The sequence below is a fragment of the Stegastes partitus genome, unplaced genomic scaffold, assembly GCF_000690725.1.
Source record: "Stegastes partitus isolate 25-593 unplaced genomic scaffold, Stegastes_partitus-1.0.2 Scaffold1144, whole genome shotgun sequence".
Lineage (NCBI taxonomy): Eukaryota > Metazoa > Chordata > Actinopteri > Pomacentridae > Stegastes > Stegastes partitus.
This window is the reverse complement of record NW_007578875.1, coordinates 200,851-224,513: the sequence shown is the minus strand read 5'-3', so window position 1 is coordinate 224,513 and position 23,663 is coordinate 200,851. Positions and strand designations below refer to the sequence as shown.

At 40.5% G+C, this 23,663-nt stretch overlaps 1 protein-coding gene and 1 pseudogene across 1 annotated transcript; both read right to left on the bottom strand.

The window, feature by feature from the left end:
- The window catches only part of LOC103368322 (pentraxin fusion protein-like), an 8,946-nt pseudogene extending 7,518 nt beyond the window's left edge, over window positions 1-1,428 (bottom strand).
- LOC103368320 (STIP1 homology and U box-containing protein 1) lies at window positions 915-8,759 on the bottom strand. Its single transcript, XM_008296655.1, has 8 exons — window positions 8,645-8,759; window positions 7,635-7,861; window positions 7,271-7,469; window positions 6,299-6,464; window positions 6,077-6,152; window positions 5,878-5,934; window positions 4,345-4,461; window positions 915-2,780 (listed from the first exon to the last, which is right to left on the bottom strand). Exons 2-8 carry the CDS (start codon window positions 7,746-7,748, stop codon window positions 2,655-2,657), a joined length of 855 nt encoding a protein of 284 aa, XP_008294877.1. The 5' UTR covers window positions 7,749-7,861; window positions 8,645-8,759; the 3' UTR covers window positions 915-2,654.
- Between the last annotated feature and the right edge of the window lie 14,904 nt (window positions 8,760-23,663).

Genomic DNA, 23,663 nt, shown 5'->3' with positions numbered 1-23,663 from the left:
ACTCATTCTACACAGGAAAAACCCAGATAAGCTGCTAATATTTTAAACCAAGTTTTTTCAACTGATGGTCTTTTCAAGAATATGGAAGATTCAAATTTTACAATCACACATTACTCTTCCAACTGAAGTTTGAAATCAGCATGAATGGTATGAATTGTAAAATTCAATAATGATATATTAATTAATATTTTAATATAAATGTACATTTGCTTTTTAAAAACAGTGACCAGTATATGTACAGATCAGATCAGATCAGGGTGCAAAAAACAAACTGACTGGTGGACAAAGCACTGATAATACCGGCGGTGGTACTTATTACTATTCACTTTATAAAGTTTAGCAGGTTGTCCATTAACGGCTGGGGTGACAGTTTGAACCTCTTCACATGCCGAAGAGTTCCTCGGGAGAGACAATGAACCTGAAGTGGCTCCCCATGATAGGAGCATAGCAGCTCCACTGTCATTAGTGTATGAGTGTGTGTGAATGAGTGAAGCGCTTTCAGTGCAACTCAAGTGCTATAAAGCGCTTTACACGTGTGGACCATTTACATGTGCAATACAATCTATCTTCATAAATGAATCTCAGGAAATATATCAGCTGCACACACTTCAGGTCTGACAGTTTGTTTTCAGGAAAACACAGCACAAGAGGCACTGGGAGACACAGATGCTATCGGAAATGCAAATATGAGGAAATTGTGCAATGTTGCAGAAAAAAGGGATGTTTTGAATATAAACTTCAGTCTACTAAAGTCTCAAAATACAGTTCCATCATATTCCTTTGTTTCCAACAAAAAAACGCTTCCCAACTTAGCATGTGTTCCAGGGGTTGTCATGTATTTGTGGCATCACAGGTAATACATACATGTTGAAAACCATTTCAAATCCCATTTTCTAATAAGCAGCAGAGTAGCGTTCATACTTGGTATCTCTTTAATGATCATCTAGTGTCAGAAACACCACAACAAACAACCTCAAAGTTCATGGTTTAATGGGGACAAATGAAAACTGAATCAGGCATTTATTTTTTATCAACATATCTACATTTAATACAGTTTCTCAAGCTCTAGGATTTCTCAAGAAAAAAAAGAACCCTATTTTGTCAAGAAATAAAATCTGACATACACCAGCAAATTATGTACACCGCCTGCACTCCGACACGAACCACCGACAGGCCTAATTCACCACAGACACATTCAGCTGAAAACATAAAAATAAAAATCTGTAAACTAATAGCACTGAAATGAATGTGTGTTTTACAGAGAATGCCAGAAAACCAGCACGCGATAAAGTTGGGACTGAGGTACGGATGAGATAAGATGGTCTTAGCTCTTCCAGCATTTCTATGACGGAGGTCGGGGCAGTAGTGACGCGACTGAACCTCAGATCCTCGTAACGGGAAACGACTTGGAGTTGGTTTCGCGCTCATGATTGCGGCAACCATTTTTCTTCATAACTGTGACACTGTGAGGAGAAGGTGCATAAAAAGTAACAGCAAAACGGTGAGAAGAGAAGACAACCATCTTTTTTGCTTTTTTTTTTGTTTTTTGCTAAGGAGAAGAAAATTCACTTCATGCTTGATGTGAGAGTCCACAGTCATATCACTCGGCAACAACCCAAACAGTCTCTCATAAGCCATTTTTCAATCGATATCCAGCAACGTGAAGACTGTTTGATTACGCAGCAGCCACTGCCATTCGTTTCCAGTTCGAAGGCTTCTCGCCTCACATTGTCCTGTTTAGACAACATCTTGAATTACTGAAGGTTGATTCTACACCTATAAAGAATGCATACATTCAACTTATCTCAATTGTCTGTAGTCGGTTGTGATTGATATGCAGAGAGAAAAACAAACTAACAATCTACTCGAAATCTTATGGTGACCCGTGGGTATGTATGAAGCGCCACCAGAGGGTAGAAAAGGGACTTGGTTCCCTTTTCGGTTATCGTCATGTAAAACTTGCATACAAACAACCCTTGTTCAGAACAGGTTTTTGGCATTTTAGTTACCACTTCCACCAAAGTACATTAAGAAGTGGGAAAATGCTCCATCGTTGAATGAAAAAAGTGACTACAAAATACTGGAGTAAACGCCAAACGAAAGGCCAATGTCTTAATCTGCCACCGAAATGTGATTTTTTTTTATTATTATTTTTTTGTATAATGGTGGCTAATGTGAAACACTGGAGTGCAATGCTGATGCTTTCCAAGAACTGTGGCACTCAGAGAAAGAGAGAGAGAGAGAGAGAGATAAAGCGAGAAGGAGCAAGAGAGACCTGAGAACGTGGCCCCGGTTTGAGTACAGAAAGGGAGTCAAGGTTTAAAAGAGCAGAAAAAACAGCATGAGGGCAGAGAGGAAGAGAGAGAAAAAGGCCAGAAAGAGCAGAGGGAAGGAGGTTTTAAAGGGAGCAGCAGGCCATGAATAACACCGAGCCTCGGCAAAGTAGGAGCGGGGAAGTTTTACAGCAAAGATAAGATGTGGGGAAGGAGGCAGGCCGAGATACGTGGCTCCCGTTTGGTAGTCCATAGTGTGGCTTTTCCCGCTTGTGTAAAGTACATATCCAGGCAAGGGGTGATCTGTTCTCGATAGTCTTGTGTTGTCCAGGCTTTGTGTTGAGCACTCGGGTATGAAGGAGAAATGGGAGGCGTCTCTCTTCAGTAGTCCTCCACCCAGCCGTTCTCCTGGATAAAGGCGTCGATCACCTCCTTCATAGCCAGGTTGGGGATCAGCTGGTCCTGGGTCAGGGGACTCCTGGTGACCGGGTCGAAATGACCTACTCGCTGCACAGGGAGCAGGTTAAATGTAGGTGTTAGCGTCTGTGTCTGAATTGTCCACACAATATATGCAAATGAAGAAGAAACATTTGCTGTATTTGAGTACAACCACACATGTTCTGCATTAAAGAGGCCAAAACATGCACATTCACAGGGACACTATTGGGGTCTACTGGATTGAACATTTACTGAGACGCTCTCTTTTCTATCTCCTGTCTCTTTAAGGACCCCCTCCTGAAAAGCCCAGGCCACACCGACTGATCAGCTGGCCCGACGACAGCAAGACAATGTCGGTTAAATAAGGTAATCCCAGGTCTATGAGAGTAGAGACGTACCCGTGATAACATTGGCTGTAGTGAGAAAATACGACAGGACTGTGAGCAAGCTGCTCGTTCTTTGTCTGAGGGATGCAAAACTGGCCACTTGGCAGGAGTTATGCAAATGTGTTGCATGGTGATACAGATAAAGTCATAGAACAAGAGTTTAGATTTAAAACAAAGCATTTCAGGCAGGTAAGGAGCAGCATTTTCTATGAGAGAGAGCAACTTCTATTGGACTCTGGGTTTGTAAGTTTGCAGACCTTTCACGTGCACAAAAAAGCTTTAGTTCACTCAAGGAAAGAGAAAAGCCACAAAGCATAATGTGAGCTTTTTAGTAGTACAATGTGTAGCTATAATGTAATGACATCTATGCTATAATTCAGTGTAATAAATAAAACTTACATTCATTTCCTTTTCTTGAAAGAAAATGTTTTATACTTACTAGTAACTAACGAACTAATCTCAGAATTTAACCAAAACATGTTAATGATGGTATTCATAATAATATTGACATTTAAATACAATCAAATTTATACTCTAAACTCTTGCCTTTGAAACTTTTAAATGTCTCTTTCAAGTTGAGAAAATGTAAAGACTTTATTCATTTTTGTTGATTTGGGTACAGTGTAATTTATTAATGCAATAAATGGATGATTAAATTATGTGTACCAACGATACTTTTTGAAATTACCCAACTGATGGGGAAGTCAGAGCACATGTAAGAGGTGGTACTTAAATTTCACCGCATAGTTTTCGGTCGTAACATTTCAAAATTAGTATTTTTTTCAGTTTCTTTAATGTCAAGTCTTTATGGTCATTTTTTGTTTCCATACAGGGAGTTTGTTAATGGATGAACCAACATAAAGACACAGACACATGCACCACGTACAATTTGCTGGATGTTGTCAATATAACAGCAAATAAAACTGAAACAGCACAGTCTGGTTTTTGTACAAGATACTGATAGAAACTCAAACCAGCTTAATAAAAGCAGTTAGCCAAAAGTGAATAACTTCAACTTAAACTGCAGAAGCTATTGTGTTCTTTGCTGTAAAGTTTCTGTCCGACATACTTGAGTCACTATATGGATGACAGGGCTTCCTAATTTAGTTGTTTAAAAGTGATGCATTTGCGTACTGTGTGCTTGTATGACCAGGATCCATCTACTAAATGCCAACTACCTGCAAAATCAGCAGTCATCAGCTAAAAAAAACAACGTAATTCTGAGATGGTCAGCATGTAGCTCTTACCTGTAGGTGTTCTTCAATGTCCTTGCGATCATAAGTGATTCCACTGGGTGTGATGCAGGGTTCCCTCATCAGCTCAAAACTGATCTTCCCACAAAGGTAATCAGGGATTTCCCGTTTCTGGTGGGACAAAAAAGCAGCCACGAGTTAGTCTGATCTAAACCTGAGAGATATGTGGATTTAGTATAACTGCCACCGAAAGACTCTTGTTTTCCAGGTTTTACTTCTTAGCATTAATATCTGCATCAGGGCTCCAGGCTGCGACTATTTTTTTGAGAGTGTGTGAGTTGAAATTTCAATTGGTTGCATTTGTGTGAGTGCATGATGATCATGAAGCTGTTTTGGTGTCACTGTAACCGGCGCAGGCAGCTACTGTGTTAACCACAGTGGTGGAAAGCAGCACTTTTAGAACTACGGTGGACTGTGGTAGTTACACTTAAAAATGTGGTCTTCTTGTGAACTGTGGAGTGCACCTGCATTCGTTGTTTTCTATGAGCGGAAAAGCGCATGTAGGTGTGCTCCACATTGTACAAAAAAAAAACTACTCTGTTTCATCTCGGACAAATCTGACACTAGAACGCCCCAGTTTAACTCTTTCAAAGTGTTTTTCGGTCACACACCTGCCTGAGGAACACCGCAGCCACCAAGCAGCAGCTACCACAGCCTGCAATGTGGGGCGTTTAGGGAACATCTGTAAATTGTCTATCGATAAGCAGATGATCAACAAGTGTTTTGCCTGTGACGAGGTGGGAGGTGCAACCAAATAAGAAAGTCGGTCGCACCGGTGGTACCAGTGAAAAACTTAATCTGGAGCCCTGTGCATTGTGATTTTCCCCCTCAGAAACCACAACAACCTACCTGGTTTTAGATACTGCAAAAAAGCACCAATGCTAATAATAAAAATGCCATAAAACTAATAGAATGGATGCACTCTGTCAAAACTATTTTTGCATCAACCTTTATCAGGATCACACGGCTCTAAACTGAACACCCACTGACGAAAACAGAAGAGAAACACCCTGCTGGTAGACGCCGTCGTGTCACCTCAACAAACAATTACATGCCAATTACCTCCACAGACGAGTCAACAACTATCTATGGCAACAACAAACAGCGACAGTTACCATAGGAACAGCTTGGACCGAAAATAAAAAAGCCGTTGTTTGCCTTTAATCTAAGTGCAATTTTAACAGATGGAATGACAAGCATTAGTGGCAGCAGGTAGGTTGAATAACAGACAGAATGTACCCACGGTATAGAAATCTATATGTCACGTCTGAGCTCAAATCTGAAAGTCTGTGTGCAAGTCTATTTCTGTTGTTGCTATGTCAACGATTAAAGGAGACAGCGTGAGGTAGGTGTGTGCTGTTCGCAGAGATGCATTAGCGTAGGTGAATGTGATGTGTGTGTCTGTCTGTGTGTCAGCCCCATAATGGACTTGTGACCTATCGAGGATGCTTCCAAACGCGTGTGTGAATAATCTCGCTCACAGCGCTACACAATCAGCAAGTAGTAACAATTAATTTTCACACTCACTTTTCTTTTCTCGTCCACTTGAGAGAAGAGCTCGTCCATGTCCATTAGATACTTGTCCTTTGTAGGTCGCATTTCCATGATAGAAAAATATTCACACACATTAATAAAGATTCAGTTGCACTTAAAAAAAAAAAAAAAAAAACGCACTTTCTACATTTTTTTCAACAAAACAAAGTAAGAAATAAATGTTCAAACGTACATGTTTTGATGCAATCTTGGCGGCATCGCCTCCATTTTGATTGTCATCCTGTTTTTCTTTGTATTCTTCTAGTTCTCTGCAAAAATATAAAGTGATCTGAAATGATTCCTTTATTCAAAACAAATAAAAAATTGGCTGTCCATGTCAGACTCATTTCAGTGATTTGCAGTTTCATAAATCCATCATTACCATATAAATAAGCATTCTGCTTCCCAGACTCACCGTTCCTTCTCGGCCAGTATGAGTTTGGTCAGATAGGCATGTAACTCGTTCTCCTGGTTGATGCGCTTCTCCTCGATGCTGTTCCAACGTTTTTTCTTGGCGATGCGCAAAGCACTGGGGATGTCATCTCCAAAGTTCAGCCTCTGTTCTTTTGCCAGGTTATAAGCTGTAAAACGAAAATCCTTTATTAAAGATGCTAATTAATTAACATACCTTGCAAGAAATTCTCTAGATTGCTTCTTGGCCCTTTCACGTATTTAAAACATTGAATGTATATATATATGAAAATATTGTTCATCTTAAAAGGTGTAACTGTGGATTGTAAGATCACTCCAACATAACTGGATGTTCATCTTCATTACAAATGGATGCAGGCTTCCAGTTTCCAAACCAAAGTGGTGTAAATGGGGCCAGGATTGACTTCCAAACTACCTGAGATGTCACAAATCATGCTCACAGGTGCATGCCTGCAACAATTTCAGATGGTCATGTAGAAGCTTTACATCTTCCCCATATGAATCTGAAAAGTTCTGTAGCTGCAACGGCATCATTTTGCACAGTGAAGGTCAAACATTGAAAAGAAGCTACAATGACCAAAGCACATTTCTCAGTGGATGGGGACTTCAAGCTTTCTTTCCTTCTGACATCTCTTGTTCCACAGATGACATGTCAGCAATTTCAATTTATGCTGTGCCCACACAAGGCCTCAGAGGAGAAGAGCTTATATAAGAACAAAAGTTTCATCACTTTGAATATTACAGAAAAAGTTACAGCTGACTCCAGGGTCATCACTTGAGCTCTGAGACGACTGACAGCAGGGACAAGACAAAGACAGAGTTTAAAGAGACGCATGAACCCAACCATAAATGAGGAAATACACGAGAAAGATTGCACAATACATAAACTATCTGCTTTTATGCGTGGCTACAAAATGTTGCAACATTTTCCTCATCTCTTTGAGCTTGCTCTGACCTTTCTGCAGGTTGCCGATGGCCTCATCGTAGTTCTCCAGCTCCAGGTGACACTGGCCCAAGAAAAAGTGGGCCTTCACTGACTGACTGTCCAGCTCCAGCGCATGCTTACAATCTGCCAGAGCCTTGTCATGCTGCTGCAGCTTCACATGGCAGAGAGCCCTGTTGGTGTAGTATACTGCCACTGATGGATTACGGTTCTGCGAGACAGGACACACCAGACAATAAACATGCACTGTAACAATAAAGCACTTTGCTATTATCTGTATTCACAATTGCATCCTGGGGAAACCTGGCATGAACATCACTAGATCTTGTTTCAGTAAGGCAGACATCACCCCAGCATTCATGTTACAAGGACTCACAATGGCTTTGCTGTAGCAGGTAGCAGCCTCCTGGTACTTGCGGCAGAGGAACAGCCGGTTCCCCTGCTCCTTCAGCTCCTGCGCGGTGGAACTCTTCTCCGGGCTGCCGGCCATCTTCTCCACCGGCTCCGCGGGGCCCGCCTCGCCCTGCTTCCCTATCCTGTTCCCCGTCTCGGCTGGCTAAATGACAGGTTTAAGAATGCCCTGTCCGTCCTGGATCGCACACACTAGATGGGAGACACAGCGCATGCAGAGATAAGTGGACATTCACGGCGTGCATTCAACTGCAATGCACCTGCAATGCGCGTCTTGGGCGAATTAGGTGCAGTGCTTGATGCCACCCAAAAGGCATTCGTTTAATTCGCTGACTGTGCACACAGCTGAAAAATACAGCGAGGTGGCTAGACTGCCGGCGAATTAACTATTCATATGACGGACATCAGCGGTGACTGGATGAGCAGCGGGGCTAGCTCACCGGCCATCAGACAACGTTATACACCCACCGTCCTCACCGTTAGTGTCGGGCTTGTTACTGTAATATTACACCGCAGGTATGAGATGATAGTAACGAACAAAACAACATTAAAACATGGCTATTTTTCGCATTGATATTCGAGATGCATCTGTTGCAGCAGCACGTACAGATACAGAGTGACAACGTCGCTAACTTTGGTCAGAAAACAGGAGATCGGTGCTATGCTAGCTGAGCTAAGCTAGCATGTTGTCGGTTTACGCCGGCCGGGCGGGTGGCTAGTAAGAGGACGAAGCCCCTCACTTGAGCTGTACCCACCAAATTACACATATAACAATATATTTTTTACTGTGTTATACCTACAGCTATTAGTGGCCAGAAAATAGGGCATTTATTATCATTTTCTCCAACCCCGCTGGGCAACCCCAGAGAGCAGAAATGAGCTAATGCTAGGTTAGCTTCTTTTCCACACAGCCCACTGCCGTCCGTTTCCATGTAAGTTCGGGTTTGTTATCAACACGCGGTCTCCAGCGCTTACCTTTTATTAGGACTCTTACATCAAGGTGAAGGTCGATTTATAAAATTTAATATCAAATCTTAATCGAATATTTTTTTCCCATCCGAGCTGTCATGACAGGTTGTTGTTATGCTGACGTCAAGCGCTTTTACGCGACATCGACGGAAGCCGAGAGGACGTCGTTTTCTCTCGCAGAGTTAATTAGACACTAAATTGCAAACGTCAATACCACGAGTGAACTTTATGTTCCCCGTGAAATATACATGAGGTGAACTAGACCAGAGGTGTTATTAGGAGCTTGACACATTGATTTCTTCTCAGCCCACCTCAGGAATTTACGTATATAATCATATGTGAAGCCTTAGAAGTACAAGTTGTCATACATTTGATTTAATAGTAACTTCAATCACTGATCCTTTTGATAGTCCAGGAGAAGGTGCAGGTGCTGGTGAGGAGAACGAGTTAATCAAAGCAAATCTGTGCTTCTGAAAAAAAAATACTGCAAAACCTGTTCAGTGATATAATTTATTAAACTACAATAAAACTATAAATCTGTTTTCATTGCTGGAGGTCATGTTTTATATATAGTTATGAGAAGCATCCATACACATACTGATACACTGATACATCTCTGTAATAAAACACTTGATATGAATATTTAGTAAACAGACCAGACTTTTATGAACAGTAAAATAATATCCCAAAGTTTTTGATCAGCTTTATCATATTACCTTTGTAAGCTCCAACACAAGATCAGACTGGCAGATGAATGGATTCAGGACCTTTTAAACATCAACAACTCAGTCCAAAGTAAAGAGTAAAATCAGTTAAAAACAAGCAAAACTTAGTTGACAAAATAAATTAAATGGTGAATCTTCATAGTCACATTCAGTTTGTCAGTGATCTTTACTGTCCTACTCTGTCTGACAGGAGCACAACACAAAGTAGTCCCCAGCAGATGGCGCTCTATAACAAAAGTTTGTCCATCCAGCCATCCATTATCTATACGCCATTTAATCCTCACTAGGGTCATGGGGGGCTGGAGTCTATCCCAGCTGACTTAGGGCGAAGGCAGGGGACACCCTGGACAGGTCACCAGTCTATCACAGGGCTACACTTAGAGACAGACAACCAAGCACACTCACATTCACACCTACGGACAATTTAGAATCACTGATTAACCTCAACATGTTTTTGGACTGTGGTAGGAAGCTGTAGAACCCGGAGAGAACCCATGCTGCATGGGGAGAACATGCAAACTCCACGCAGAAAGATCCCAGGTGTCCTCACCAGGATGACCTTCTTGCTGCGAGGCAACGGTGCTAACCACCGAGCCACCTTGCAGCCCTTACTAATGCAACTGTTCACTGACAAAAACAGCTTAGCAGATCAGATAGAGAAGTGGACCGACTGGACCTTTCAGAGGAATGCTGAAACTCTTTGACGCACAAGCAATGATAAGAACCTGAGTCATCAAACAAAACCATTAAAATTGGCAGTTGCATTAATGTATCCCACTTATGCTGCAATTGACAGCTGAGGATACCAAGAGAAGTAACTGCCAAAAATGTATAACCTTTATTGACTTGTGAACTCAAACAGAACGTCACAGTGTTGTGTTCTGTTGTAGGAGGCTTGCTTCGAAAGGCCAGAGGGAAATGCTGGTGCTCATAATCTTCATCTCATCAGAAATAAATCATCTGCTTCCTTGATTATTACTGAATTCCAAACTGTTTCTTCTAAACCCCTGTCTTTGGATGACTAAGGATCAACAGAATTAATCAATCTATCTTGTTCAGTTTCAGAATAAAAGGAGAAACACAAGAAAAGCAAAAGTTATTTTGCTGTGCTCATCATTATTGTTTTTTTTTAACTTTATGGAGCAGCAAACAGTCAAATAAGAGCTGACACTGGGTGAGAGGTTGGGTTCACCCTGGACGTGTCAGAAATCCATTACACTGTTTAAACAGTGACAGACAACCATTCATGCTCACATGTTTGACTAATTTAAAATCACTAATTAACCTACTGTGTGTGCTGCACAGGTAGTCCTGCAAACTCCATGAAGACCTCACCAGCAGGTGTAAACTCAGAAAGCTCTTGAATTTTATTGTGGATTTAAAAGAAATGTGAATAAAACGTCTATCAAAACAGATGTGCTCTGAAAATGAAATAAAAAGTGTAAAAAGTGTTTCCTTTGCTGTGACACATCCTCACATCATGACCACAGCTACACAGTAATCATGAAGTTACATTAAAAATGAACAAAACTGTGGTGCATGTTGTCACAGGCATGTTAGTACCATGAAAGGTGGACGTTGCAATTAGCGGCTAAACTCTGAAAAAGGACTCTTATATTGGCAACTGCTCATCCAAACAACTTCAGACTGAATACTGCACCTCCTCAGATCCCCAGTTATACACCTGCCAAGTTTAAAGTACACTGGATGAGCGGATGTTCAGATACGTGAAGACCAGACACACACACACACACACACACACACTATTTCCTTTTACTTAATATACCTCATAAAATATGCACTGTTTCATGCACTATCCATTAAATTAAACTACTTCTACTTCATCATCACAGTGCTCCATAAACTGTGATCTTTGGAGTGTGTAGTCCACAATGAGCTGTCACCTGGCTGTGCAGTCGTAGCTGCTGAAGTTTGTTTATACACCTAAGAGACACATAAGAGAGACATAAAACTGCACAAAGGATTGTGGGTCAGAAAGAACAGAAAAGCATGCTGGCTTGCATATCGCAAAATCAGACTGGATGTAGAGTTGAAACCAGAAGTGTACATACATTGTATAAAAAGACACAGAACCATTTTTTTTTTCTCAAAGTCTGAGATTAAATGTGACAAAAAATATTCTGTTTTAGGTCAGTTAGGATTACCAACATTATTTATATTTGCTAAATGCCAGAAAAATGAGAGAGAGAATTTTATATTACTTCCTTCAAAGTCAGAAGTTTACATACACTTCCTTAGTATTTGGTAGCGTTGCCTTTAAACTGTATGTCTTGGGTCAAATGTTTTGGGTTTCCTTCCACAAGCTTTTCACAATAGTTTGCTGGAGTTCTGGCCCGTTCCTCCAACAGAACTGGTGGAACTGAGTCAGGTTTGTTGGCTGCCTTGCTCGCACACAACTTTTCAGCTCTGAACACAAATTTTCTCCAGGATGGAGATCAGGGCTTTGTGATGGCCACTCCAGAACATTGAATTTGTTGTCCTTAAACCACTTTGTAACTAATGTGGCGGTATGTTTAGGGTCATTGTCCATCTGAAGACCCATTTGTGTCCATATTTAACTTCCTGACTGATGTCTTGAGATGTTACTTCAATATTTCCACATAATGTTCTTTCCTCATGATGCCATCTATTTTGTGAAGTGCACCAGTCCCTCCTGCAGCAGAACACGCCCACACCATGATGCTGCCACCCCCGTGCTTCACAGTTGGGATGATGTTCTCAGGCTTGCAAACTTCCCCCTTTTTCCTCCAAATGTAACGACAGTCATTATGGACAAACTTTTAAAACTTAGTTTCATCTCATCATGCACTCATACAGATAGAAATTCTTTCATTTGTATATATGAGAAGATATGAGAAGCCTTTACGTCTGTGAGGGAAAAAATGCAATGACAAAATGTCAGTTTGATCATTGAATCACATTTCTGATGTGCAGGCTCATTTATGCACCAATCAGTCTTTTCTTTTGGATCTTATTGTTATTTCAAGAGCAGATTTTTTTTTTTAAAGACAAGTAAAGATCAGTGCAGTGAGCGGGAAAAAAACAGCATCTTGGGATCTTAAATCAGGATGAGACTAAGACAAGAGGAAGGCTATTTCTCAGGAGCTGAAACTGAGACGTATGAGAAAACAGCCACAATCTCATATTGATGATAAACTAAGCTGAGTTATGTGCAGGAGAAATAAGCGGGACAAAAAAAAAGAGATCTTATTTTGGATTTTCTTTTCCTCTGGGGGGTCAGATTATGGTCAAGAATTCGGTATATTATGCTGGTGACATCCCACCCACAGAGAGAACTATTGCTGACCTTCATAGGCCTTTATAAGACGAACATTAAAGTTTAGCAGTGGAGGAATTAGCGCGGCTGTGATTGTGGACGGGGTCACTTTCATCCCGGCCCGTTGGGCCTCTGTGAAGGCTTCGCTGCGGAGATCAGTGTGTGAAGCTTAGGGCACATCCCCTGAGCAAACACACTGATAAATGTGTGAAGGGGGCCGTTGAGCCGCAGACCCACCAGCGCTGTGTGTCCCCAGCTGTGTTTACCTATCTCCACCAGTCTGGTCCCCTGATCCCCCAGAACACCCACCTACCCAACTAATCTGTAGGTCACAACAACACAAAAGTCTTCACTCACTGATTTAAATGGGGTGGACACAATATTAAAAAACAGCCCGACAGCTTACAAAATAACTATAGAGTTGTATAAGCTCCTCTCAGCAGGTTCAGCAAAGCGCATTCCTTCTGAGGATGTTTTGCACCGTTATAGAGAAATTGTCATGCAAAGACGAATTTAAGCTTTTATATATGTTTGTACTTAGGTTGTGACATTGCATACAATTATGATTTCATATTTTGAAAGCACATTATAATAAATAGAAACATCACATACGTTTACTGACTCATGTCCAGGATGCACTGGGAAAAAAATAAAAAAATAAAAAAAATTCTAACGGTTTTTACATATAATTTATGAAAAACAACAACAACAAAAAATTAGATGTTATTTTACAGATTTTCTCTGCTTTGTAACTTTACAATAACTTGTAAAGCCGAAGAAAAAAGTATTGATTTACAGGTTAACCATAAAAGAACAGTACATATTGTCCACATCAAAAACCTCCATCCATTATCTATACACCGCTTAATCCTCATCAAAAACCTGTATTTTAATAAACAATCATCTTTTACGACGTGTGAGTGTAAAATTACACATTTTTACTGTATTTAAATCAGCTAAAATTATTTTTTATTTTACAGATATTTGCTGGTATTGTCCTGCTGTTGTAATTTCCAAATGCTACAGTATTCTAGTTTTTTATTCTGTCACCCTTGCTGCCAGATTTTCTTCCTTTTCTTGATTTTTTGTTTTGTTTTGTTGTTGTTTTTTACAGTTTTTTTTACAGGCCAGTTTTATCTGATATAAATAAAGAAACTGAGCTATGATGGAGGTCCCAGCGAAGGTGTCATTTATTATCATCTTCATAAAGTTTAGGTTTAGGTGTAGTCAGTACAGTACATTGATGGAATTATTTCTTAAGTATGAGGCTGTACAATATTCTCCCATCTCCTAAAGTCCCTCCCTGTCATTGATTAAACCCTTAAAAATTCATCTCTATGTCTTTGTCATACTGTAGCTTCAAGGTGGAAATGGTCAGTTGTGATGTTGACCACTTGCTTTGTTCATGATTTGTCTTCTAGCCTATAAAAACATGGACATTGACATGTTCAGACGGTCTTTGAAATCATGTTCCTTTGAGAAAAAAAGTCTTCTGTCCACATCCCTGCTATTAAAAATGGTTACAAGTAATTGTTAATATCTCCAGTTTAAACACCTCCCATTACCTGAGCTCACCACTAACTCTGCCCTGTATGACCTGTCATCCTGTCAGACACTCACAGGGAGTTGTTTAAGCCCACCCTATAGAACTGAAAAGCCCCTTTTCCCTCCAAACCACTGCACCGAGAACAAAGAGAGAGTCGCTGCCAATTTAAAAAATGGACTTTCCAACTTTCCTCTGTCATTTTTGCTTCGTTAACATTTTACAGAAATTAGTGTCTTGTGGTTGTTCTGTCTTTCATTTACGTTGTATTGCATCGAGTCCTTATTTTTTAAAACTTTTAAGCCATGGAACAACCAAAACAGTGCATGGATGCTTAAATTAAGAAAGCTCAAGTCATGTAAGCCTGTACTTTATTCACTGAAACACTTTGATTCGATCTGTAACTGTGTTTATCGTGTCTTTATTCTCTGATAGCCCCTTTATGCATCAAATCATCACACATTCATCCACCTAAAAATCATCATTAGTGCAACATAAACTCAGATGCTCCATCAGCCTCCACCTTCACTCCAGTTTTTGACATGTTTTGTGAAGAAACTCAGAAACCAAAAGCTAGAGTTAAAGGAGAAATTAGGTGCTTGTTTGTAAAATATAAACAGAACAGAAACACTGTGATGGATCCAAACGGCTCATTGTGTCTGAAGTAAGCACATGCTTACATTTAAACTGCTCTCCCTCATTCATTACTGTAGCTCTTCACCACCTCCTGACCAACCGTCATCCTCCTCCATCCCCCTCCTCATCCAACCCAACGGCTGCCCACCGCACCAGCTGGCTGAGCTTCCAGTCACCTTGGCAACGAGACCAGGAAGTTGCCCGGCTCCTTTGGCACTCCTGAAAAGCTGCCACTTCCTGATTGAGTCTGGTCTTTCTTTCTGCCTGTGTAGTCGTTTTCCCATTTGGCAGTGTGCTCCACTGTTTAGCGCCAAAGCGCCTGAAAAGAGAAAAAGGGTGAACACACTCTCCTCAGCGTTAAGGGAAACCTCAGGTTCAAATGGCTGAAACAAAAGCAGTATTTATCCACAATGGTGGCCCTTTGTTTGGTGGGTTTGCTCATTTTGAGAGGGAGAAAGTCTCATAGACTTATTGCAGTTTGTTCAAGTGGGTCTGAGTGCAACACGTACCAAACGGGGAAAGAATAGCTCCACTGTTTTTACTGATGGATGCAGGAAAAATGCAGCGCAAATCATTTATGTCACTAGAGGATAGTCAAAACGGTTTCTTTTATAAACTCACATACCTCGCTACACACTTTAATTAACCATCTCATTGTGACACAGAAGAAACTGTTTATTCAGACACACCATTGCACACATGACCACCTGTCAGTCACAGGCTCCTTCTTGACAAGTTAAGGTAATTAAAGAGCTGTTCCTGTCTTCACCTTCACTCTTGTTAATTTGCTTCTTCCAAAGACATCTTGTCCACATCAATAAGGATATGTCTTCCCCGTCCACTTTAGAAAGAAAATCCTGTCCCATCATTTTACAAGAAATTGCAAACAAAGACCAGAAATGCTGCAATACGTCGCAGATCTAGTCAACATCTACAATAGGTCAAATATCAGAGATTTTAAAACTACACATGCAGAAACCTGTAATCGCTGGTTGTAACCAAACATAAAGAAACCAGCATATATATTTGCCATTGCTGTTGTTGTTGTTTTAGGTGTTCATTGAAGCAACATTGGGCATCGAAGTATAAAATTAGTGTTTTCCAAACTTTTGTGATGGCAGCACGTATGGACGCAGCGCCCCCTTCAGGAGACAGAGAGAGTGAACATTTAGTGTCCTGCCTATCCCGCAAAACTTACTAATTAAATAATCCTGAAGAATCACTCATCTTGCCCATACTACTGTGTATGTACAGCAAAATGACAACAAACTTGATTTGATTGATTTCTGCTTTATATATTCACACGGCTATACATAAACTGGAGTTTTGAAGTTCAGCATTTTGACCTACAGCAACATTTTCATGTAGATAGAAGATCTAAACTTACACAATAATGTTGGTTTTGCAGCATCACTGCAGACGAGGCCTTAATTCCAAATAGAAAATGACTATAACACTGATTTATTTTCTCATCAATAAAATCATTTGCCACATTTTACTTGGTGGCTACGAGCTGTTTCCTTCTCTTCAAACTCAGTATTCAACCTCTGATAACTAACAAAGAAGGATTTTACACTTAAAGCATAACTTTATTTACAAGAGTACCTTTATTTAGGATTCATCACGTGTTCACAGTTATTTGTACTTAAAAGCAGAAGATTATATATAGTGTAGAAGGGCTTGAAGTTATTGCATTACATTATAGATTTAAATCACTTTTAAATGTGATGTTAATCACTCCAAATGAAGTTCAAAATAAACCACACTAAGAACAGCAATGCAGATATCAATTTTGCAATGATTATTGGCAAGAATGCTCCCCATTAGAAGTTAATCAACATCAGTGAAGCATTTTCCTTGTCTGCAGAAAAGCTAGTTGCTTGAACCAATAGGAACGCAGTAAATATGTAGCTTTTACGTTCTCTGCAGGTTAAATTACATTGTTAAGCTTCCTCTGGTGTTTTCCTTCAGCCTTGTAATATTTAAAAGTGTTCAGTAACCATTTAAAACCAGCTGAATGTGTAAATGCACCTTTACGTGTGCATGCCTTCACTCTGAATCCCCGGTTGTTAAAGCTGCCTCCTTAGGTTAAGAGTTAAATGAGGGATATCCTGATGTTACCCTGAAGGCAAGTAAGAGAAAGGCCAGAGATAGCTGAGAGGTCAGAGGTCGTCCACACACCTCTGCAGCCCTGATTAAACTTCCTGACAAAGGGAGGGGGTTTCAACAACTCATCTCACCTCCTAAAGGACGATTCATCGCCTTTATTTAGACCTTGTACACACACAGACATGAACAAACAGGGGGAGTTCAATCAATATCTGTGAAGTTATAACTTTTAAAATGTAGATGAATGAAATCCTGTGCACATGACTTTGTGGAAATATCACCATTAGCAACAACTCAATGCAGATGCGCATTAAGCAAACTTTATACAGTAAATCTGTTTTTCTTTTTCACTGACTGGGTGCAAATAGCAGCGTCTCTGTCAGCATAATTTAATTCAATACATCGTTAAAAAAAATAAAAGAAAAAAAGGAAGAAAAAATAAGAAAAATAAAAAATAAATCTGGCAACAAGTGCTTCAGAAATAAAAAAGTTAAAAACATGAGAATATTGTGACATTCAAAAATTGTATAAACTGTGAAAATAACAGAAAATGTTTGTAAATAATGATATTTTGAGCTATTTTAGATAAAGTAAAAAAGTACATTTTAAGTTCACAACTTGTAATAGAACAAATCAAATTTTATGAAAATGAGGATTTTTGATAGAGACAAAACATGAATCTGATGTTTCATGTTTGACGTGTAAATAAATAATTTTTTCTGCAGTTTTCTACAATGTTATTGTACTTCAACAAAACAGGGAAAATCAGTAAAATACCAGTTAAACAAATGATTTACCTGTTTTTTTCAGTCTTCCTGATAATTACTTTTTTTTTTTTTTTTTACCTTCTACTGTAAGAAACACTATAAGTCTAGGGTCAAATGTAAAAAAAACCCAAATAAATTAGCATTTGTAAAAACACAAATATTTAATGTGGACACATGGCCTGTGTTTTTTAGGGTTAGCATGTAAAGGAATAGTTTTTTGTTATTACTATTTTTACTAGTTATTATCTGCAATTTAGCAAAACAGGAAATTGTTCAAAAATTACAGATGACAATTTTTAACAATATTTTAAAATATTTTTCTAACAGTGTACCTGAAGGAGCTAAAGCAAACTGAAATCAAAGACTTATTTGTGAAACTTGCAGTGTTGTTCTAGAAATCTTTTCCACCATGGGGGGCTAACAACTAACCAGCCGAAACACCCCCACTTCCCAAAACAGCCTCAGCCCCGTGGATTGATGTGTGATGGCTGCGGATGGAGGCAGCTGCTGAGTAGCTCGGATAAGTGGGAGACGTGCTACAATAGGGCAGCGATTTTGGAGGGAAATCGGACTACTTAAGGAATGCGGAGGGAAATCCATCCTTCCTTCCTTCACATTTACGTCTGCATATAAAATAAAGTTAACGATTAATACAGCTGACAGCTCCGTCCAGATGGAAACAACATTTGTTTACTGGTTGCTTTTAACTGCAGGCTGCAAAAGACAAGATGCTTTTTTGTGTTTTTTTTTTAGAATTATAATGAGCTTTGTTGTAGCTGCATCTCATCACATTATCAGTTCAAAAGCAGTTGTTGTGGTGAAGCTTCAGCAGTTTACTAGTGATGACTAATCAGTGGATTTTTCACTCAGAGAATCAATAGGGAGCTTCACAGGAGAAAAGACAACCAGCAGGGGAACCAAGAAGTTACTTTCCCTCCCTGTGTGTTGATGCCCCTTCCCCGCCACCCCCACTGCCCCTCCTTATCTCTGGAAATGCCCCCTCAGGTCAGGCTCTCCAGGGTCACCAAACCCCACCCAGTCCCAACCAAACCTCCCCCAGCCCTCACCAACACAATCCAAAGCAGCTAAAGCAGACATAATGAGCTATGGGCTAATTGTGTGCAGTGTGTGTGTGTGTGTGTGTGTGTGTGTGTGTGTGTGTCGGCCAGACAGAGGTTTATTTTGGGGGTTGTGCGCGTGTTTGTGTGTGTATAATCCCACACAGTCCTTCAGGGCAAATTAGTAGAAGGCGTTTGTTACAACTGACTGACGGATCTGCACAGAACGTTTCCACAGCATCACGTATAGGAGCTCCAAAAGTCAAAGTAATATTGCACACAAAATCAAATATATGCAACTAGTAGACAATCTTTACAGCACTTTTTTGTTCAGGTGTTTTACTGTGACTAACAGTTCTAAATAATCATTTTCAACAAGACTCCATTTCTACTCATTCCAATCGATTGTCAGGGGACTAAGAAAATCTTCTTCTATTTCAACTTTGTCACACAAATTCCACCCACTGACCGCTGGCAAACCGTCTCGACAGTGTTGATGTATGAGGGAACGGAGGGTGAAGCTTAGTTTGTGCTTGTTGTCCTTGAGAGTCCCGCCAAAAGTGACTTCACTGCTGTTGTCCTGCTGTGCACTTTGCAGCAGTGGAACTCAGGACACTTTTATCAAGTGCTGCGCTCAAGTACAATTTTGCACTCAAGTATTTCCAGTTCTTGCATTTCAGGAAGGAAAATATTGCCCTTTCAACTAAAGATGAAGATCTGACACAATAAACAAGCTTTTTAAAACACAACACGTTGTCAAAGATTAAACCAGTGGCTTCTAAGCTTTTTGGACATCAGTGTGCAGTTGGGGTTCATCAGATGTCTGTAAGTTGTTAACGGCTTCATCAAATGGTGTTTTTTTTTTTCCCCTTTAAGCCTCTCATATGATATCATTTCAGTTCATCTTAAAATGATCCAATATTTGCCCAAAAATCTGAGATTAGAAGAAAAACTGAAACCAGATTTGTTGATCAGAGCTTCGTTCAGTCAGAGGAACCAAACCAGGACGTTTACTTTTACACTATAAAGACATTTTTCTGCTGATGTTTAAATACTTTTACGTAGTATTTTTCATGCAGAACTTTAACTTACAATGCTATATTTTTAAATTGTTGTATTAGTATTTTTAGTGAAGCAATAAATCTGAATGCTTCTCCGTGTCTTGCAGTTTTTGCAGTCTTGCATGCAAGGTGAAAGTTTTTTGTTTTGTTTTGTTCTGTTTTTTCTCAGCATCTTTTGCAGCTTGTATTAGATATCCCTGCAAGTACCGCTGCATCACCAATAAATGCAAATGAACTTCTCTTTGCTAGTTCTGGGTGTGACCTCTAGACTGTGGATGCGGATGAACAGCAGCAGAGTGATATCATCCTCTGGTTTCCACTGGAGTCGAGTGGAAGCTCAAAATTGCAGCTTATGGTCAGCCATCTTCCCCATGTGGAACCAGAACCTTCCAGATAATGGGCGTGGGCTTTTGCCTTTTACTGTCTAACAAGATTCTAACCCAGAATAAAGCAAAGACTGACTTTTCAGTCTTTTTAGTAACGCATGTTCCTTCAATAATGTAGTTTTTCTTTACATGTATCACTTTTTTAAGGCACCACAAACAATAAAAAGTCACAGGAAGTCATTTCAGAATCACTCCAGTGTAAAATTAACTCTGCTGGTTTGGACCAGGATAAATACTTGCATACTTTAGTGATGAACACAGAATATTTCCCTGTGTCTAGAGACCATTAATCATTACATCTGAATGATTTAATGTGAGACATGTTTAGTTTGGATACTTCATTTGCTGTCCAATCTTTTACATCATCCTCTTGTTCTTTTGTTGGCCTGTGATGCCACTAGTGCCTCTTCTTAATCAGTTTTAATGCTGTTTGCATCAGTTCTTCATTAGATGAGGAATGCGTAGCCATTAGTAGATACCAAGGTTGGCTTCCATCTAGAGTTTAGTCCGTCTCTCTCGCCCTGAATGGAACAAATACTCGTCTCTTTGCTCTTCCCGTAACAATCCGGCTATTTGTTGTCATGTAAAGTTGCTGAAAAGCAGCTTGTCTTGATCCTAGAAGTGTGCAGTCGGCAGATTCCAAATTGGACGGTAATCAGATCAGTGCGAGGAGTTTGACAAATGACCAATGACAAGCACTGGACCCTGGAGGAAGGGAGGAGCTGCCGAGGGGTCAAGGCTGGGGGTCGGAGGTCGGCTTTTCAGAGGCGCTCAATCGGAGGGCCATTAAATCCCATCTTTGTGAGATTTCTCAGTCAGGCGCGGTGGTTCCATTGGATGCCCCCAATCTATGCACTAGAACGATATGTCTTGGTGAAGGAATGACTGGAACCAGCGTCAGGCCTTCACCACAGATCACGCAATCGGGGAAGTAATGTTTGTGGCTTTGGCTGATGCAAAACAGGAAAAGAGCACAACATTCAACAGAATTTAAAAAAAACAAAAAACAAATAGAAAGTCATGCCTTCTGTTGTGAAGATTGCACCAAAACCGAGACATCAATGCAAATTTGACTTCAACATTTTTTTAAAAATTACAAAAATGCATTCTTACACCAGCTCTCAGAATTAAACCAACAAACAAACTAGTTTTCAAACTCGACTAGTCTTCTCTAATTTCGTGAAAACGTCTCCGATGGAGCTCTTTATCACTAATATGAATGAAAAGGCCTTTGTGATCCCATTTTAAGGCTTTTTTTTTTTTTGGTAACTCCTCAATGTGTGTGTTATCTCATGTGTAAAGTATGTCGTCTCTGGGGCGTCTTGTCTCTAGCTTTGTTTTCCTACGCCTGCCGTCCAAATTTCCATCACAAACATGTCACCCTGAGTGACCCTTTGCTTTCTGTCTCTGAAGAGGCCCTGATTAGCCCGCATACATGTGCAGACAGGCCCAAAATCTTTGAGCTGGGACCGGGCTATATATGAATACGTGTATTAATGTGTGTGTGTGGCACAGAAGAGGAAAAGTATGAGTGCGTGCATCCACTCATGCATATGTGTGCATGCATGAATGTGTCGGGCAATTCAAGACTACACTCCATGCTCTAATTATTCAGCAAGTTCCCCTTCTTCCACTTTTCCAGCTCCCCTTCGCTTTGCACAGTTCACTGCGGAAAGAAACCACCTCCATTGAAGAGTCACTCAGTCAGAGGACAGACTCTGTTTTGTCTGTCCTCTATCGGCTTCCTCTGTTCGGCCGGTCTTGGGTCAGATGAGGAAAATAAAGCCAAATAACCACATGGAGCTGTGAGATAAATATTTATCTCCTCTGCTTTGCTTTGTGGAGCTTCTAACATCCTGAAAACAGAAAAAAAGAGGAGCGTCAACTATAATGTGTGACACAAAAACACACTTTAGCATCACTTATTTGTGATAGAAAACAAAGTTAAAAGCCCCCCAATAAGCATCTCTCTTCCGGCATTCATCCCACCTGTTGTATACATTCAAATACACCTGTTATCACCAGAGCGTCCAGCCTTGCACACCACTCTACCCCGAGGGATCGGTGATACGATACCCCTGAAGTAAGAGGTGTGTTCGAGAGACAGAAGTGGGGGTTGGAGTCCACTGGAGCCTGCGATTTTTTTTTGGCGGTCCCCTCAAGGGTTTCTCCAAACAAAGGCTATCTGATTTGCAACAGATGTATACTTTTTTAAAAAGGTAGGTTCACTGATGAGTGGGCGGACGCTGGAGTGCAGGTGTCGAGAGAGACAGAGAAAAAAAAAGGGGAAAGGCAGGTCGTGTGTGATGGCGTTTCTTTTTTTAAAAAAATGAGATCAAAAGGGGCTTCAGGGACGAGCTGCAGGTCACCAAACAGTCTGAATGGAGTTGATGAAAGATGGTGGGAGATAAAAAAGACGCTCTGGATGCAGACTTGGTGCGCAATTATGGTCCCGCTGAGCCGCTTTTCAGAGATTTTAGTTGTCATCTGGGGGCTGAAATGTGAAGCATCTCCAATTACTGCTAAGGCTTAAATCCCGGCTATTATACTTGTAGATATACTGATATTTGAAGGCTTGATCCTGTTACTGTTAGCATCCTGTTGTCTCACTCTCACCTTTAATTCTTTGATGTTTTATCGCACTAAAATGCACAACATAATAATAAGACGTAGAGGTTCAGAAGTATTGGGAAAAGTTAAAAGCGCTGACTTCAGCTCGTTATTAAATCTAAAGCTCGGCTCCGTCTTTGGTTACAAACCTCGCAGCATCCAGCTTTGAACCATAACACATTATTAACTTTATCACTTGAAACTTAATCCATGGAGGCGACGTCCAGCGTAATTCTGACCAGGAAAAAGGTTTAAAATCTCTCCAGGAACAGCTGAGATTCAGCACCTGTTAAGCTCTTTATTATTTCTCTGATACGATGTGAAATCCGATACGTTACGAATGTAAGTTTATCAGCCTCAATATTCCGCTGAGTGAGCAGCATGCAGGAGGGCGGAGGCTTCGAGGATGAACAGGGAGTTTTTTGTGCATGCGGTGATAGCCGAGGGGGGTCAAAGTATTGGCATGTGTCTATTGTCTGAGCAGGCCATTGGAGACGGGGAGGTTTAAAGTTTAAAGTCTGTATGTGTGTGTATGTGTGTAGGCAGTCTAATTATATTCTGCACAGCCAAGGATGACCTATAGGCTGACCAAACTCAATTCAGAGGAGGATGCAGTGCAGAGGAGGAGGAGGAGGAGGAGGAGGAGGAGGAGGTCGAGTGCAGTCAGGCAGCAACAGAAAACACCGACCATTCACTCTTTTTGTTTTTCAGTTTGTTGCCTTTTACAAGTCTTACTTTCTGATCTTCTGCTGTGAGCTTGTGATTGTTTAAAAATGAGAGAAACAATTACGACAGACTGAAACAGCAGAGTTTCTGATTCACAACATTATAC

What these genes read in the sequence shown, in the direction of transcription:
- LOC103368320 (XM_008296655.1), bottom strand. Translation starts at nt 7,748, where the DNA reads ATGGCCGGCAGCCCGGAGAAGAGTTCCACCGCGCAGGAGCTGAAGGAG. An exon ending in CCTGCTACAGCAAAGCCATT is followed by an intron (nt 7,470 to 7,634) that starts GTGAGTCCTTGT and finishes CCTGTCTCGCAG; the next exon opens with AACCGTAATCCATCAGTGGC. An exon ending in CCAAGATTGCATCAAAACAT is followed by an intron (nt 5,935 to 6,076) that starts GTACGTTTGAAC and finishes CGACCTACAAAG; the next exon opens with GACAAGTATCTAATGGACAT.